Genomic DNA, 19391 nt, shown 5'->3' on the forward strand with positions numbered 1-19391 from the left:
TAAAGACAAACATCGGTAGAACATTCCTGAAGCTCATATCTAAGCACTTTCCGAACCAACATAAATACCACAGCCTCTTCAACAAAAACAACGTCAAAGTCAGCTACAGTTGCATGGACAACATGAAAACAGTAATCAACAAACACAACATGAAAATAACAAACGCCGACAACAACGCCAACGCAATCACCGGAGAGCAATGCAACTGCCGCAAAAAAGACCAATGCCCGCTAGACAACAAATGCCTGACTTCCAGTGTAATCTACAACGCACAAGTTACAACTAACAACACAACCAAGAACTACATTGGACTGACAGAAGGAACATTCAAACAGAGATTCTCGCAGCACAAATCCACATTTAAGCACAGAAAACACATCAACAGCACCGAGCTTTCTAAATACATCTGGCAACTACACGACAAAAAACAAGACTTCAACATCAAATGGTCAATTATTAGCCGTGCAAGACCCTACAACAACATTTCCAAACGATGCGACCTCTGCCTCACAGAAAAACTAATGATTATCAAACATAGCAACGACAATCTACTAAACAAAAGATCAGAACTTATTTCTAAATGCCGGCACGAGAACAAATTCTACTTGAAGAACGCTTGACACTTTCTTTATATTGTACTGCACCCACGCAGTTTATACCCGTCCCCGTAATTTCTGTCTTCACACCTATTGTTTTCCAGTATAACTATCACTTATTGTAATGCAACTAGTCCAGCAATTAGCCTATTGTTTAATACCGTGTATATATATCTAGTTGATAGGAATGCTTATCATTAAATACTGTCTGATGAGTGCGTAAGCACGAAACTCGGAGTAACAGCAAATCTTGCCTCTCCGTTATTACTCATATACTCAGCTCTACACTATATGTGTATTGAGCACTATTTTAATGGGATCTGCTACTTCCTCATATGGTCATATGACAACTACAATTTTTAAATAAAAAAGGGGGGTGCCCATGCTCATTAAGGAGCAGTGAGGCATTGAAAATGCCCAATTTTGGCATTATTTAATGCTTATTATAAAAACGCATTCCCAGTTATTGTAAAATCTTTGTGAGCCCAAACTCATAAGAACACGCATTAAACTACAGTCAGTACATTGTGTGGCAGGTCCACACCAGCCCTCTGGGTTGCCAGACGCAGACCTGCCTCATCAAAAATATATGTATGTATGTATGTATGTATGTATGTGTGTGTGTGTGTATGTATGTATGTATGTATGTATGTATGTATGTGTGTGTGTATGTATGTATGTATGTATGTATGTGTCGGACACAACTAAACATTTTAAGTTTGATTCAGACAGAAAGCTAAATCCTTGATTAAAAATTTGAACCAAATTTCTTGACATGGTTACCGACTGCAAAATAGAAAAGGCCACAGTGTATCTGCTATATTTCTTATTTATTCAATTTTCAGCAATAGAAAGTAGATCCGTCTTTTCTCACGCAAAGCTTATGATCAGTTGATTACAATGACTGGAAAAAAAAATTGGGGTGCCCGACGTAGTAGCCACTACGGCAAAACATCCCGACTCACGTAGTCAGATTTTACGCTACGGCTGGATGCAACCGACGTACATGCGCAGTGTCTCATTTTGGGGAAAATTTACTTCCGGCAGCCGTATCAGCGCCAGCCGTAGCGATTTGCTTAAAGTCCCTAATGTCATGGTTAATTCTGTCGGTATCATTTGCTCATCTGGGACTCTTAGGGTTAACACCGCGTCTCCAACCAGGCTGATGACTTCCATGGAAGTCTAGACTAAACTTTTACCCTGAGGAAAACAAACAAAAAAAAACAAACATATGAAAATTAGAAAAAAAAAGACATGATATAAGTGCTGTATAGACTGACCATCAAAGGAATCACGTTTCGTGAATGGCAACAAGTGAGACAAATCAGACCGCGGAGACAAAAAGAAACATGTAACCCGTGCCACGCGCAGGAGAACACGCCGTACGTCGTCGTATATCGTTGGGTTCCGTTTTAGTTGAAGTGGCTGGCGACAGTTTCCTGCGCTTTTGTAACAGCTATACTTAGACAGATCAGTAGTCAATAGCGCCCATTGGGGCCGTAACCAATCAGCGTGCAGGGATCATACCACGTGACCAGTTTTTTTCCCATACATTCTCTTAAATTTGCAAATCCAAGATGGCCCCTAGGTAGGCAAAACATGGCGCCCGTGACGTCACAGCTCTTGCATGCCCAAATAAGGGCAACATGAAATCGAGGTTGTCACGTGCATGGTCAAATAAGGCGCTAGCCAATGCCTGAAATCGAGGTTCGGATGGGTGATAAAAGGGTTTGCGTGAGTATCGAGTGGGTATTGTTGTTTTGAGATCGACAAGAAGATGTCTTCAGAGGAGAGCAAGCCGAAGGTGGAGGTGATTAGCGTTCCTGAGGAGGAGTTACCAGACGCCATGTCGAGAGAAGACTTTGCAGCGAGAGTGATGGATGCCGTTCATGAGGGTATTCTTGGAAAGATAATGAAGAACGCCGTTTCTCGCGCGATGGATGACCTCCTGAGGAAAGAGGTGACGAAGCTGGCGGATGAGGTGCTGAGGTTCAGAAAAGTCCTGTCTGAGAAGATGCTTGCTGACCGGTCAAGATCGTTTAGAGACCCAGTGTGTTTGGAGAAGTTGTCGGATGGATTTGAGGCCGGATGGGATGCGTGGAAGAGCAGTTGGGACAACAGAGAAGAGTTGGCGTACCAAGCATTTATCAAAGAAATTGCACCACTACCACCCACAGAGTGAAAAAACATTTTATTCATGCCTGTAACTAATAAAGATCCTTTAGCGAGAGAATGTACATGGTTTGTTGTGTGATTTTTTGCATCATATTGAGTGCTTGCACGTCGTTGGTTCCCAGGTGCACGAGGGATAGCATCAAGGTTTGGGGGGTGAGAAATTCTCCGTGAAAGCCTGAGGAGGATTCGAAAACGCGTCCGAAGGGCCAGACCTTGGAGAGGTCTCTTCTCAGGTACCAGGGGTAGGGAAAATGTTGGGTTAGAAAGAGGAGCATGACATCTTCGTCGGGGTGGGGTTCGTCCAAACGGATTTTACAGGCCAGGGGTCTCTATAGGGAAAAAGAAAAAATAAAAATTTTAATGCCCCGACCAGGAATCGAACCTGGGTCTTTGAGGCCACAACTCAACGTCTTAACCGTTAGACCATCGAAGCGCTTACCTCTTTAGGACTTGGTTTTGGGGATGTCATCGGGAGGAAGTCCGAAATTCACGGTTTTGCAATGAGGGCAGAGTCTTTGGGAGGGTTTCAACCACCAGGTGTGGAGGGCTTTACAGCTTCCGTGAAAGAATTGGTCGCAACACGGTGTCAGGAAGTAGTCTTGGATACTGTGATTGGGAGTGTATCCTTCCTTACACCATATACATTCGGGTTTGGGAAATCGTGACAAGGAGTCTGAAAATGGAACAAAAAAACAACTTTTTATTGGACACTACTTAATTTACATGGTGGGACGTGTGCACGGTCCTGTTGACCGGCGCCCTCTTTTTCTTCAGGATAACAATCAATAAACGATTTGACGTGATTGACACGTGACAGGGCCTGGTCGTAACTGTTTCCCAGGAAGACGGGTTCGTAACAGTTGATTTCCACATTGTGGTACATGCCATAGATGACCCCGCAACAGGTTGCATAGACGCACCCTAGTCCCCAGTCTTTTCTAAGTGGTCCCGTGAGTGCGCGTACGAATCGGGTGTGGTTCCCTTTTCTGCTCAATTCTAGTATCGGTTGACGGCAGCAGGTTCTCAGCTGTTTGCATACGTGACAATGTAGGGGTGGTTCCATGTCTAAAATTGAAGCAATTGTTGGTAAGTGTTGCGGACCCAGTCTAAATGAATCACCAAATCATTGGTATCGTCCTCGTCAAGGACCCCCAACCTCTCTTCCAGACACAAAAGATCTAGTTCGTCCAGGGTCACCCCGATAAAACCTGAAAGTTGTTCTAGGTCCCTGTACAAAGGGGTCTCTTCTTCTTCGTCGTTCATCCACTCTCTCACCCGCTTTTCCCAGGTAGTCAACTCTACGTTACACCACTCTAATACTTCCATGCTATACTCACTTGGTACTTTGAGAAGCCACAACAATACTAACAGTCTTCTGTAATGGGGGCTCATACAAGTCAAAAAACTCAGAGTGAGAGTGAACGGTCCGACTCGCTTGCTTTATACACAAGGTATGATGGTGTCCAGTCTCTTACCGTGAGTGGGCGTTGTAGGGGGATACCCCCTATCCCCTGGATCTGTGGTAACACGTGACTTCGTCTTGATCTGTGATTGGCTGGACGGATCTGCATAAAGCGAATCAGCAGCGTCCGCTCTTCACTCTGAGTTTTTAACTTGTATTGAGCGCTACCATGGCCTTGAGGGAGATACAAATTCAAAACGATTTCAGACCGAGAAAGCCCGAGGTCACTTACGAGGAGGCAATCGATCGAATGGACGAGGCCTGGACCCGATTCTATGAGGCCATGAATTTTCCCATCCGGGATTTGTTGGCGGGCCGTCGGTGGTTGACAAGGTTTCGGGATTCGAGTCAGCTCGAGGTGATGTTACACCAGGTGTTGTTCTTTATGGACGAGGGACGGGAGAACTGGACCCGAACCCGGCGCAAGTACCTTAGCATCGAGAAGTGTTTCGGCAGAACATTATTCAATGCGATCCTGGCTATACGCAGGAACCTGGTGTGGGACGTGAAGGTGAAGCCGCCCGTGGACCGGATCACGTTTCACAGACTTATGTTGTGTTACGGTTTCGAACCGTTTCAGTCCACGTGGACTCAGAGACAAAAGAATACGGTGAGACGTTATGTCAATGTCATCAACTTTTATTACAACACATTTAACAAATGTAATCAGAACACAATGCGAGCGATGATCGATGCGAACGATAGATTACTCAACGTGTAAATATGAAAACAATAAAATGTCAGAGTGTGTTTTTTACAAAAAACTGTGTGTCTCTTTTCTTAGTTTGGGTTCTGTCCATGAATCAGTATGTCTTGGGCGACTCCGCGCGGGTATTCGTCGATCCATTGGAAGAACTTGCAGTTACGCTTGGGACACTTGAGATAGAGCCTGTCCGGGTTGGACTGGGAGTGGGAGGTGGCTAAGACCAGGGACTTGTTGCATAGACATCGGAAACGAGCTGGGTCGATGTTTCTGTAGCAGGGATGGGTCTGTTCTTCGACGCGTCTCAGGTAGGTGCTCACCTCTTTGGCGCCACAGGTCACATAACACTTGGTGTAGAATCTGGAAGAGGGGCAACGGTAATACTCCCACCAGGTACCACCTTCGGGGGTTTTCACTTTTCCATATTCCATGGGTACCATGCAACGCGGGCAGGTGGGATCTTGTGTTTTCAGTTGGTTCAGGAACTGATCGGGGTCGAATTCCTGCAACACTTGTACTTCGGTGAATTCTCCTTGGTCGTCCACTTCAGGTGGTAATTCTACGAGGTTGTCTTTCTTGGATTCGTCGAGTCCCATGGGTTCCAGGACTTGCATGGTTCGAGGAGGTGATTCTCTTATCACGGTCAGGCATCCGCCTTGAATGGCAGGTAGCTTTGAGTCTATACGAGGAAGAGAGATGAGTTAGTATCCCAACAAGGTGTTTTCCCGTAGCATGGTTTCTAGGATGTGGGTGGTTTTTCGCACGTTTTTAGGGGTCAGTCTTTGCCTTGGCTTGTAATGGTTACTTTTCATTTGGCTTTTGACTTCTTGGCGTTTGATCGAAAAGACGCTCCACGGCTGCGAGAAGCCTTTGAGAGGGACGGTGGTCCAACTGACAGAGTCCGGTGTGACCTCTTTGAAGAGGACGCGTTCGTTGAAACGTAGTCTGGAACGAGGTTTTTCGAATAACCATCTATCTAAGGTGGATTGTAGTTTACCTTCTCCTTCCACTCTCTTGGGTAGGAGCAGTTTCAGTTTCTTACGCGCCTCCTTCTTTTTGGACGATTTTTTCTTTTTCCTGTAGGGTTCGACGTGTGAATCCATGACGACTGCTGAGAAAAGTGACTCGTGATGGAATGCGTGGTTCGACTTTATGGACGTTTTTTACGACCAATCGGTGACGTGTGGTGTGATGGGATCATGTGACGGTCTTCATGGCGATTGGCGGATCTGAAAAAGGGCGCGTGATCCGTGAAAGTACGGAGTGAAAGTGGATCCACGGCGCGGGTATAAAAGGAGCCCGTTTGACGCCGTGAATCATTCTCGACTTGCTCTTGATGCGGTGATGACTCATAGGATTTTGGATGAGAGAGACGTGAAAGAGATCCTTGAAGATCTGAAACAGCAGTTGAATCTGGCTTCTAGTATTTTGGCTAGACTCGAAGAAGGCGAAAAACCGTTGCATGTAAAGATATTTGACTTGGAGTTACATGTTGTCTCCACTTTGTACTATAGGCTTCAGAGGCACTTGATAGACTGGGGTGACCGTAGTTGCTATCCTCATTTGTCTGGCTTGGAGGTCACCAAGTTGGCAGATCGAGAAGGAAAGAAGTTTAACGAGGCTGTCGGAGAGTGGGTTTCAAGATGACTTACTATAGCAACTCGAACCAGATTCGGGACCTAGTGGAGCAGATCGTGGATCAGAAGGTACACACTTTAAGAGATCTCGATGCCATTCCGGATGCCAAAGTGGACATGTACATTTTTGACAATCTCTTCGAACCGTTAGGTCAAATACCCGATTGTCTGTGGTCTTTTGAGCTCTTGATGAGACGTCGTCCTGACTGGGGTGGTACGATTTTGGAGATGATGAAGAGGAACGAAAATGTTTACCTTTTCTGTGGTGAGTGGTGTCGCGTGATGTACAGAAGTGGTAGCGGCCAATTCAAATTCATTCATTGTCGGGATCCCTCCCTGGACGCCGAGCGTTCCTGTTTGATCGCCACGGATAACCTCACGTACATGATGAGCGATGCCATCCGTGATCTGTTTGAACCCTTGCGGTTCGCTCGAGACCTATCACGACGGGTGTTGGAGTCAGACAAGAGTCCCAGGGTGGAGGAGATACTGACTTTCAACAGGTGCGCTCACAAGGAAACGTGTCTGAAGTTGGAAGAGTTGATCTACGATGTCATGCGTCAGCGTGATCTGTGGAAGGATCGGTTTTTCTTCCGTGCCCTTGAAGCTGATGAGGATGACCTGTGTGGTGAGTGTAGAGAGAGTATGCGACAAGCATTCTATGTGAAGGGGAACGAGGAGGAAGCCCTGAAGTGGAGACCCGGTAAAGGGGATTGTGATTGGAGAAATTGTAAATATTATGCCATGGATACCTATGAGGAAGACTGTGATAATGAGTATGGTCAAGAATGTAAGAACTCTGAATATGTTCAATACTTTTCAGATTCAGACTAGTCTTTTTCGCCTTCTTTTTCGTTTAGCCAATCAGAGTTGTTTTTTCGTAAGAACCAATCAGGCACGACGTTTTTTGTACATATAAGAAAGTCGAAATAAAGAATTGGGTTCAAATCATTATGTCTCATGCCTTGAGTTGGTTGATCTCGAGAGTGTGTGCGACCATGGCCGATCGATGGTGTTGGACAACCTTGTGTTCTAAGTGCACTAGAGTCTACGAGCGATACGGTAAAGGTGAACCCATCCCTGACCATTTCAGTGATTCGCCCTTGGAGGTGTTTGACTACACCGACGTCGAACCCAACGTGATGCGTTTTGTCGTTTATATCTTGTGGTTGAAACAGCAACCCGATTCATTTAAGAAGTATCTCGAGGTACGTGAGCAGCGTTTCGAGTTGTGGAGACAGTGCGTTTACAAACTTTATCGACTATGAAGAAAGGTCAAAAGAAGAAGCCGCTTTCGACGGGGACGTTACTGGGACGGTATCGGGATCCTTCCAGACCCGGTAGTCTGGGCGGTCTGACGCGATTCGCCAAGGCCAATAAGATCTCGGTACGACGCGCGCGCGAGGTCCTGCAACGGGATTTGGGGTACACGTTGCACAAACCCAGACGTCGTCGTTTTCCCACGGTCCCGGTGGTTGTGTTCGGAATCGACGAGCAGTGGACGGCCGACCTGATCGAGGTGATCAATATTTCAAGGTACAATCGAGGGTATCGTTATCTCTTGACGGTGGTGGACGTGTTTTCCAAGCACGCCTGGGTCCAGCCCTTGAAGAGCAAGACGGGTAAAGCGGTGACGGAAGCCATGGCTAAGATCTTGAAAGGAGGTAGAAAACCCATCAATCTCCAGACGGACGACGGGAAGGAATTCTACAACAAGACGTTTCACGATTTGATGAAGCAGAAAGGCATTCATCATTTTTCGACGCGTGGGGATACGAAATCCAGTGTGGTGGAACGATTCAATCGGACCCTGAAGGAACGTTTGTACCGATACTTCACCGTGAAGAATACGATGAAGTTTGTGCCCGTGTTACAAGATCTGGTCCGAGGGTACAATCGATCGTATCATCGCAGTATCAAGATGGCTCCCGATCAAGTGACTTTAGCCTATAGCGAGGACGTGTGGGAGACTCTTTACGGGAAGAAAAAAGGAAAAAAATCGAGACGACCTCCACTGAAAGTCGGGGATCGTGTGAGACTGAACAAGAAGTTCCGTCAGTTCAAGAAAGGGTATTTACCCGGTTGGACCGAGGAGGTGTTTGTGATACGCCGGGTGCGTCCTGGGAAGGTCACCACGTACAAGGTGGAAGAATGGGACGGCACGGCGGTCGAAGGCACGTTTTACGCGCAGGATTTGCAAAAGGTGGACGTGAAAGACGACGATCTGTTCCGCATCGACAAGATCGTCAAACGAAAAGGGGATAAAGTCTTGGTGCGTTGGAAAGGTTGGCCAGTCAAGTACGACAGTTGGGTGGATAAAAAAGGCTTGTACGTGACCAAAAAGCCAAAGACCAAAAAATGAAGGACTTTTACGTGCAGTTGTTGAGCAATGCCAGCACGAGCGAGTTCACGGACAACAAGGCCAACAGTTTCAAGAACCGTCTGCCGTATCCGCTCCTGTTTGAATCCGACAAGGAATGGAAAGTGGGATTGGCGAGCGTGTCTTACCCGATCCCTCCGTCACGACCGCATCAAGTACCGGTCCCTCAAGCGCACGACTTTGAAGACGACGACTATGTGTTCGGCATTGAGTGGACCATTGAAACGTTCAGGTTGCAATCCGACGGGATTACGTGGCGTCCTTCGCGATACCAAGTGCCATTCAGCGTCACCGAGAAGGAACTGAACCGTGACTTACACAAAGTGACGAGTGGTAGATCTCTCATGCAATACCTCATCAATCGTTTTCACGAACGCCTGTATCATTACATGGATCGCGCCGATGAGAGTCTACGAGCACCGGACGGGAAAAAATACTACCCCGTGTTCCGATGGGAGGGGAACGATTTGATCATGGACAACACCGACACGTTCCTCGACGAGTCCGGAGACAGAAAACGTCCCAGAGTGTTTTTTGGTCCTAAACTGGTCAAGAAGTTGGATTTGATTAACGAGGAATCGTATTACTCCGTTCACTTGAACGTGAACATGATCAAGATCTTTCTCAACGACAAAGTCCCGTCTGATTTCAAGAAAGACTGGACCGACCATAGCGACAATCGATCTCACGAATTTTGGAATGTGACCAGCCACGGAGTGTTACAGCTGTCCCTATTGCAACTGGCGCTTCAGTTACCTGGACGAGGAATACGCCAAGACCTATCATCGCGGAGTCGTCGTTCATCCGGACCTCCCTCCGCCTCGCAGTCCCATGTACCTGTATTCGAATGTGGGTCGTAGCACCATCACGGGGAATCGAGTCACGGATCTCTTGAGAGAGGTCCCCCACGACCCGATCAAGACGACGTACGAACCGAATCAGATTCAATATAAACCTGTGCGCAGCAACGTTTTGGATATAGTGGAGGTGCAATTGGCCGAGAACGACGGACGATTGGTGGACTTTACATCGGGCGTGACGTCGGTGACATTGCACTTTAAGTATGAATGAGTCTGTCGACGACTTTTACGTGCAACTGATGAGCAATGCCAGCACGAGTGAGTTCCCGGACAACAAGTCCAACAGTTTCAAGAATCGTCTGCCGAACCCGTTGCAGTTGAGAGAGTCGGGTTGGAAAGTGGGTATCAGTGACCTCTCGTTTCCATCCGCGGTGCGTAAGATGGACTTGAAAGATTCTCTTCTGTTTGAAATCTGGTGGATCGATATGGTGAACGCGGATCGAAACCTATACACGCAGGTCTCTTCTGTGACGAGAGAGGGTGATTTGGAATTCACGCCGAGGACCGGTACCGAGTTACTGAACGCGATACGAGATCGATACATGCATAGGTTGAGATCTAGAACGGATGTCGACGTGACCATGTACAAGAAAAAGAGCAAACCCGACGATCCCACCGAATTGCTGTACACGGTCATGCATCGGGCCGAGAATGGAGAATGCGTCCTGGACAACTCGAGAACGTGCCTCAGCCTCCTGATCCACGGTAAACGCGTCTACCTCCAAATGTCCATCGGCATCGAATTGGCCAAGAAGATGAAATGGGTCAAGATGGGAACATTGCAAAACGGACGACCGGGTTACGTCTTGGGACCCCATTTGAGGAAAGAATTTCCCAAGGAAGTCATACCCACGGCCACGGACTTGATCATAGGACAGAATGACGGGGACGAACTATTTTACAAGATCGACCCGGACACATTACATTTGAGTTGTTTCATCAATTGGGTTTTCACGGACCTGGATCGCAGTTACGAGGAAGCGTTCGGTCACGAGCGTCGTTCCTTGTTCGTGTATTCGAATGCGGGACAGAGTATGGTGACGGGAAATCAAGTCACGGACATGTTGAAACAAGTTCGTTACGATCCGGACGTGGTCGACCTTCAACCGAGACACATCCTATATCTACCGGTGCGCACGACCTTTTTGGACATTGTCGAGACGCAGGTGTCTGAGAACGACGGACGACTGGTGGACTTTGCGTCGGGTGTGACCACGATCACGTTGCATTTCAAGAAAGGATGAGTGATTTTTACGTCAGTTTGCCCAGTCACAGCAGTAAGAGCGAGTTCCCGGACAACAAGGCGAACCATTTCAAGATCAGGTTACCACACCCCGTACGCCTGAATGGAGGCGTAGGATGGAAAGTGGGATTGAGTAGCATCGCCATGCCGGATGCTCACGTGACGCTGCCTTCCTTCACCGCTTCTAAGGATAAAACCATCTTGTCCTTTTCCGCATGGAAACGCATAGAATCGAGTAGCCGCTACACGTATGGAGAAGCTTACTTCGACACGGATGACCTCAAGAAGGTGTTCTACAACGTGGACGGTATTGGACTCCTGAAATCCATGATCGCCTATTTCGATCGACAACGCGTCTTCAAAAACTCAGGACCCAAATTTGGAGCCAAATATGTCACGAATGATGGGAAAAGAACCTACGTCAAGTTCAAGTGGGAAGGCGAAGACCTGGTCACGGACAACAAAAACGTCTTACGTCCGGTCACGGACTTACCTGCATTCCACGTCAATGTTGAACTGGCTTGTAAAATGGGATGGCTCGAAAAGAAAGGCAACGGTTATAATCTGGGACCTAACTTGCAGATCGAATTTTTTGACGATGTCATTCCGGACATCAGCGTCGTCGGGGACGTACATGACGAGGACGGATTACCTGCCTTTTGGGCTGTCGTCACAGATAAAGGAGGACATGGAGATTTTTTAAAACTCAGCATCTATTGCAATTGGCGTTTTCTGAACCTGAACGAAGCGTTCGAGGTGGTGGTGGGAAACAGTTCGCGATCTTCGTTCGTCTACTCTGACGTGGGTGGAAGTGGCGTGGTGGGAAATCAGGTCACGGATTTACTGAGAGAGGTCAACTTGATTCGAAGAGGTGCGGGTGTCCAGTATTTCGAGCCTTACCACATTCAATATATTCCCGTGCGCAAAGACGTCCTTGACATAATAGAAGTGCAAGTGGCTGAGACAACTGGAGAACTGACGACCTTTGGAGCTGGCAATACGATCGTGACGTTACACTTTAAGAAAGAATGATCGGTGGAACGCTGGTACGATTTCATCCCGATAAAATAAAGCAATCTGGAGACGGATTCGGCATGGCTTGGAGAGGTGTCAAGAAACGAGGTCCCGGCGTTCTCAGAGACTTTATCACCGAGGCGGCCACGGAGGGTCTGAAAGGTTTAAATTCGGGCGGCAAGGGAGGAAAGCCCAATTGGAGAGGTGGACTCGCCGGGGTCAAGAGAGGAGCGACACGAACCGTGAAACGTAAAGCGACGCAAGAGATCAAACGGGCGTTGGCGAAAAAAGTGAGAAAAGACCTATTTGGAGTATGAATCCCATTTACTCGAGGCGCGTGAGACTTATCCCGATACGACGAACGTATAAAGGCGGATCGATCTTCCCGTCCCGATCAAAACGCCCGAACTATCGTTGGGTGCAGTCGGCCCTGAGAAGGAGACGAAGACGACGACGTAGACGATGACGGACCTCGTGGCTCATGCCCGGTCGGCGGGGGTTCGTAACCCTCGCCTGAACATGTTCAGTACCCCTCCCACGGATGTCAGCATGTCGTCTCGACGTTTGGTGAGAATCAACCCGTTCAATACGGGGATCAACCCTGTGACCTTCCAAGTCGATCCTCAAGAAGACTTTGTCGACTTGAACGAGAGTTTCTTCGAAGTGGAATTGACCGTCAAGAAAAGTGACAACACGAATCTGCTGACAGCGGATATCATGGGACTCGCCAACAATCTGGCCCACACTCTCTTCAAACAGATCAATGTGAGATTGAATGGTACTCTCATCAGCCCCCAGACGGATACTTACCACCTCAAAGCCTACATCGAGACACTGTTGAACCACGACCGAGACGACGGTGAATCGATCCTGACACCCAGTGGCTGGTACAACTGTCTCGGTGTACCCGACGACGGAGATGCCGATGAATTGACTGCCAATAAGCTGGATACGACTCACGACGATTACAAAGCTTTACCCCAAGATCTCAAGAACCTAGTACAGGGTCGACTCCAGTTTCTGGATGGAGATGCCGTGACTTTGAGGTTCAAACCTTTCCTGGAAGTGTTTCATCTCCGCAAGTTACTGTTACCTGGCGTACAGATCCAGATCGACATGTACTTCAATACCCCAGCCATGTGGACCGTACGATGGGCCGGTGCCAGTACTCTCAGATTGACTGAAGCCGACGTGAAAGTGAGATTGTTCCTGTCTCAAGTGAGAGTGACTCCCTCGGTGTACCGAGAGATCATGACCAGTCTGAAAGGTGGAAGAGTGGCTACTTACCCCACGGTGAGAGGGGAAATTCGCACTTACTCGCATCCCAACGACAATCGTCATTTTGAGTGCAGCAATCCTTTCCGCAGTAAACTACCTAATAGACTAGTGGTGTTGTTGATGAAACAAGCTGCCTTCAACGGAACCATCACCGAGAGTCCGTTCAATTTTGGAAAATTCAATCTGGCTTCCATCAAACAATTGGTGAGAGGTGAAGAGTACCCCTACGAGACCCTAGAACTCCAACACGATGGGGACAGTAAAGATCAGAGAGGCTACTACAGATTCCTCCAAGCCTCAGGAGCGCTGTGCAGGGGAAAAGGAAACATGGTCAGAAAAGTGGATTGGGGGGACGGTAAGAGATGCAACATGTTTGTATTTGACAACACGGCCAATGGATGTTTGGACAGTCCAGTGTTGAATCCCAAGCAGGAAGGTGAACTGCGTCTGGTGATCGATTTTGGAGCCAATCCGGGAGAAAACCTGACCATCTTGTTGTACGGCGAATTCGAGAACTTGCTGGAGATCAACGAGAACCGAGTCGTCATCTACGACGTGTACCAATGAGAAGAAGAAAAAATGGAGAAAGTAGCCTTGAATAATATACAATTGGATCATTTGGCACGGACGAATCCGTCCCTACGTTGTGTATTTTACGGCACGGTACCTTGCGATCGACTTCCCAGGACACTGCCCCAAGAAGGACCGACCGCTTACATCGTGAACACGGACCCTCACGATAAACCGGGCGTGCATTGGATCGCTTTGTGGGCCGACAAGAACAAGTGCGAGATACTGGACAGTTACGGTCTACCGTTGGACGCGAACGGAACAGCCGAACCGATCCAAGAATGGTTGGACCGTCATTTCAAGTACCATATTCACAACGGCAGGAGTCTACAGTCCCTGTTCAGTCAGAGTTGCGGCGGCTACGCCCTGATGTTCCTGATCGACCGAGCCGAAGGTCGTGACATGAACGAGTTCTTGAATCGTTTTAAGAAAAACGAGTTTGTGGAGAACGATCGTAAAGTAGGACACATGTTAGAACGTTTGATCGTGGACTAGTTGGCCTGGCGCAAGATTTGTAAAACCCCGTGTCACCAGGACACGTGCGGTTCCTCCAGAGGAGTGCGTCATTTGTTATAAAGTAAGCTGTTCGAAATAAAAGATGTTCATTTTCGAGAGAACAAGGTTGTTGCGTGGTGAAGTCAGATGGTTCCCTCGATTCCTAGAACTGTGTCGAGAAGAGAGTCTGCTCTTGACCTCGGACGACCCTCGTCGAAAGGTCCTGGAACGCATTTTGGATTGCAACAGTCACCGTCGAGTCCGATTCATACTGGACCAGGAAAAAGATCATTGGCTTCGATACGTTCTGTTCCACTTGCGCATGAGAGCCAGACCTCTAACGGACGCTTGGCGAGACCATAAGTGTCACCCGTACTGGCACGTTCTTCGCTACGGCACTAAGTCCTTACACCATCACTTTGCGAATGCATAAAAAGGTGCGGCGTAAACCCAAATCGTTCATTATGGAGTCACTAACAAAACAAGCAACGTCATGGATCTTCCGTTTCGAGGGCATAGACACTTGGACGACGTCATAGCCAGGTTAGAAAAACGATACGGAAAAGCCGGTAAAAAGACGCCTCAACCCAGTGCGGCTCATTTCAAGAAAAACCAGCCACCGAAAAGACGTCTCGATCTTAAAATACTTCAACCCGCGAGAAGACAAGTGTCTTTTCAACCGCCGGCTGTCCTTGACACAGGCGAATTACCAGCGACTGTGACCACCCGTAGGAAACGCAAGAGAGCGCCCACCATGCCGAGGCTTTCCGAGAAAGAAGATAGGAAAAGAAGAATGAAAAAGAGGCATTGGTACGAAGACAAGTTCGGAGACTTGAGTAAATTCGCCAAGAAACCTCGAAAAAGGAGATCGGTGCCTGCAAAGCGTCCCAAGAGAGCCGCCGCCAAGAGAGCCATGGCCAAGATCAAGAGTCGTGCCAAGAAAAAACCCATCTGTTTCAATCGTAAGGTCACCCTATTGGGTCTGCTGAGACGCATCCCGGCCGTCAAGACCCCATTGGCCAAGTTGTTCGGATAAAAACGGAGCGTCTCGAGACAGGGGGCCATTCAAAGATCATGGAACGACGCAAAGCGTTTCAATTTCACACTCCGTCGAGTTTGTTGATAGCGGGTCCGTCGGGGTGCGGCAAGACGGTGTTCACTACCAAACTGATCTTGGAGAACGGCGACTTGTTCCAACAAACACCGAAGAGTATTCGTTACTGCTACGGATCGTGGCAAGATGGTTTCCAAAAGCTCGAGAAGGGTGGGGTCAAGTTTTACGAAGGCATACCCGACAGCGAGCAGTTACCCCGATGGTTTCCTGGAGGGGGTGTGTTGGTCTTGGACGATCTGATGGACGAGGGTGGTAACGACAAGCGCGTGTTGGATCTCTTCACCAAACACTCGCATCATCGGAACATCACGGTGCTTTACTTGTGTCAGGATCTATTCCCCAACGGAAAATTCGCCAAGACCATTTCCCGAAACGCACATTACATCGCGGCTTTCAAGAACCCTCGGGATCAGTTGGGGATACGAAATCTATTACTGCAATCGTTTCCCACGCAATGGCAGGATGTGTTGGACACGTTTCGAAAGGTCACCGATCGACCTTACGGTTACATGCTATTGGATCTTCATCCGGCCAGTCAGGACGATCAACGCGTCCTAAGTCATGTGCTAAAAGACGAAGGATTCGTACGATGCCATCAGTTTGCGACACCGTCATGTTGAGGAGCGAAGTCGAGTGGTTTCCGCTTTTCATCGTCCTATGCAAGACCAGACTCAAATACTGCATGAATCCCCATGAGCTGGACTACGAACCGATGAGACAGGTCGCAGAATGCGAGAGTTACCGTCAAGTACGGTCCATCATAAACGCATATAACGGTGAAGGTTTCGATGATTTGGTTCATAAGCAACGAGAACTCGCCGAGAAGAAGATAGAAAGAGAGAGGGGAATGGATAAAAATGAGCTCTTATGGTAGTGACGATTTCAACTTCTCGGCTCTGAACGATTATTCGCCTTGGGGGTCACCGGTTCGGACGAGTACTCCGATTCCGCCTGCAGCGGGTGTGGGTGTGAGTCTGAACACTCCTTCACCGCTATCGTCACTGCCGACACCGCCCCTGCCCAATGTCTCGCTCGTCGGAGTAGGCACTCATGGCTCGGGTGCGTCCCAGACCAACGTCACGGTGGGTGTCGGCAGTGCTGGATCAGTGTCGCGCTCCAACGTCACAGCGGGTGTCGGTGCACCCAGGATAACATCCGCTACACCTTTGGCACGCGCTGTTCGAGGAGGGAAACGACCGAGACGCGTTCCACGTCAAAATACACCGACGTCCTCCAGTGATTCCGGCAGCCGCAGAAGAAGTAGCGCCAGTGGTAGTGGAAGACGCAGAGGTAGAGGCAGAGGTGGAGGAGGCGGAGGTGGAGGAGGCGGAGGTGGAGGAGGCGGAGGAGGTGGAGGCGGAAGTGGTAGTGACTCCACACCGCCTTCGTCGATTCGATCGGGTCGAGGAAGAAGGAGGCGAGGAGACCGTGTTCTCGACCAAGCCCAGATGCAGCAACAATTGGAAGAGATTTTACGCCAACAACAACAGACGGCCGCGGGTCGTCGCATTGCGGGCATCACGACCACCAACACGATTACGACCACCTATAAAAACGGACAACGTCCTACCGTCACACGCAATTCGACCAGTGTACGTAACTGAGAACAACCATGAGAAGACGCCGTCGTCGACAGAAAAGGAGAAAGCAATGGGGCGGTGCTCTTGCGAATGCCTTGTCTGCGATGTTACCCATTGGCAAAGGGGCTGCCTTGGGATTGGCCAAAGCGTTGGGTGGTCGCGCCGTGAAAACAGGAATCCGAGCTGGAACGACCGCTGCCATTGGCGCTGCGGGAGTAGGCGTGGGTCGCGGGATCCGAAGACTCGTGAGACTTAAGAAAAGACGACCCCCTCGCCGATAAAAAACCATTCGAATCAAGATGTTGAGGAGTGAAGTCGAGTGGTTCCCCTACTTCCTGCATCTATGCCGATGCTCTCGCTCCTACTGGGATGCGACCAGCATGGATCACGAAGACATGAAACGTATCGCGGACGAGTGCGATAGTTACCGACAAGTCCAGGACATCCTGAACCAATCCATAGAAACCGCCTTCAAGGACGAGATCTGGGAATACGAGCAACAAGCCAAAAGGATCAAACGTCCCGATAGAAAGTCAGACTACGTTTGGCACTGGTTAGAGAAGAGTCATGAGTACTTCTGTATGTTTATTGGATGAACCTTTCACCACCGTGGTGGATTTGGATTCCCTGAAACGTTTGGACAGTTTGTACGCTTTCTACCACAAGTATTGGTGGTGTCGAAGGCAGATGTTCGGTTACTACAAATTGTGCAACGCCATTCTCAACGGACTGGCCTTACTGGTTGTGGCCGTGAGTATCGTCTTGGGATCCGTGTGGAAAGACGGGTACACGGTGGTAGGATTGACGGCTTTTGCCACCTTACTGAAAGGATGGAACGATTTCAAGAAGTATTCGTTCAAGATGGACATGGCCCAATTCGCTTACACGACGTACGAAAAGACGCTGACAGAACTCAGGAACTACGCTCTGGGTGGAGTGGAGGAATTGGATGGGTTTTTGACCAAGATGCAAACGTTGGACGACGTGGTGACGGATTTCACACCTCCCACGTACGACCGATACGTTCGAGACTACGACATACGATTTCGTCACGTGCCGCTATAAAAAATGACATCGCGGTAGTAATCTTCATTCGTAACCAACATGCCCAAGAGGTCTAGGAGAAAGAAAACGTCTTCGAGAAGACGTACCACTAAAAGAAGACGGTACCAAAGGGGAGAAGGAGTTGTCAGTGTGGTGGCGGGTTTACCCAAGGCGGCTTGGGGAATCACCAAAGGCATCGGAAGCCTGAGAGCCAAACAAGAAGCTAAACATACCAAAAGGATGTTGGAACGGATGAGACGAGGTGAAAAGTGGGTTGAAGGTGGCGAATCGTTCCGATGCTCCATCATGTGAAATAAAAGGACGAGGATTGACGTCGTCTACCTCACTCGTCACCATGAAGACTCGTAGGAGGAAGAGGAAACAAAGAGGTGGAGGTCTATCTCCGGTGGAAGCCGCGATTCTGAAAGGAAGATTTAAACAACTAGCTCAAGGTTACAAAAAATACCAAAGAGCCAAACGACAATTTTCCAGAGATATCGTTCCAACGTTTGGCATATGGGGTCCTATCTACAAGAGAGCGGCAAGAAATAGGCGATAAAAGGAGTACGCCCATCCACTCGTGCGCATAAGGCCACGATGAAGCGGTTACGACGACAACGTCGTTTCTTGACGAGCGTCCTGAAAGAAGCCAATCGGAGAAAACGTCAACGGATGTTGCAATACGCCGACAAAGATCAGATCAACGCCATCAGTGAGATGGTTCTCAATTTGCTGAAAAAGAGGATCCCCATCAACGCAACGACTTATGGGAAACTGAAAAGACATAAAAGGGTTTTGCGCGAAGTGGGTAGACGCAAAAACTTCCTCAAACGTCGAAGAGAGCATCTCCTGAGCCAAAACGGAGCGGGGTTCTGGAGCGGTTTACACGGTTGCTTCAAAGCATGTTGTGTACGGTGAAAGGACGCAGCGAGGACGGTTACCCGCTGGAGGGGATCGACGTCATACCCAGTTTCCCACCGAGAGAAGAAGAGTCCAATACCATTCCTAAACTCGTGCAGTTGTTGCAAGACGCCAATCGTCGCGAAGCCCGATGGAAAGACTCGTACGAGTTCTTGAACAAGAGGTACCACGACCTGTATCAAGAATACATGGCTTTAAAGTTCGGTGACTTCTGCCAAACCTGTCAAACGAAACGAGATACCACGCCGCCCGGTGGGTGCATCGAGTTGTGCAGGGAGTGCGGTAAAGGCAAGCAAACCGTTCAAAGTCTCAAACTCGA

The 19391-nt window shown here is 48.6% G+C and overlaps 2 protein-coding genes, 1 non-coding gene and 1 pseudogene across 3 annotated transcripts; 3 read left to right on the top strand and 1 right to left on the bottom strand.

Moving 5' to 3' along the window:
• Positions 1-3132: 3132 nt before the first annotated feature.
• Trnah-gug (transfer RNA histidin (anticodon GUG)) lies at positions 3133-3204 on the bottom strand. The gene has a single exon. It is a non-coding gene; the product is annotated as a tRNA-His (tRNA).
• Positions 3205-6476: 3272 nt separating this feature from the next.
• On the top strand, positions 6477-7796 carry LOC145488532 (uncharacterized). The gene has a single exon (XM_081467417.1). The coding sequence runs from the start codon at positions 6580-6582 to the stop codon at positions 7405-7407; it is 828 nt and encodes a 275-aa protein (XP_081323543.1). The 5' UTR covers positions 6477-6579; the 3' UTR covers positions 7408-7796.
• Positions 7797-8851: 1055 nt separating this feature from the next.
• On the top strand, positions 8852-10103 carry LOC145488519 (uncharacterized; annotated as a pseudogene).
• A 7569-nt stretch (positions 10104-17672) lies between these two features.
• LOC145488536 (uncharacterized) lies at positions 17673-18173 on the top strand. The gene has a single exon (XM_081467423.1). It carries the CDS (start codon positions 17675-17677, stop codon positions 18170-18172), a length of 498 nt encoding a protein of 165 aa, XP_081323549.1. The 5' UTR covers positions 17673-17674; the 3' UTR covers position 18173.
• The last annotated feature ends 1218 nt before the right edge of the window (positions 18174-19391 follow it).

Source organism: Orbicella franksi, chromosome 5 (assembly GCF_964199315.1).
Source record: "Orbicella franksi chromosome 5, jaOrbFran1.1, whole genome shotgun sequence".
Classification (NCBI taxonomy): domain Eukaryota; kingdom Metazoa; phylum Cnidaria; class Anthozoa; order Scleractinia; family Merulinidae; genus Orbicella; species Orbicella franksi.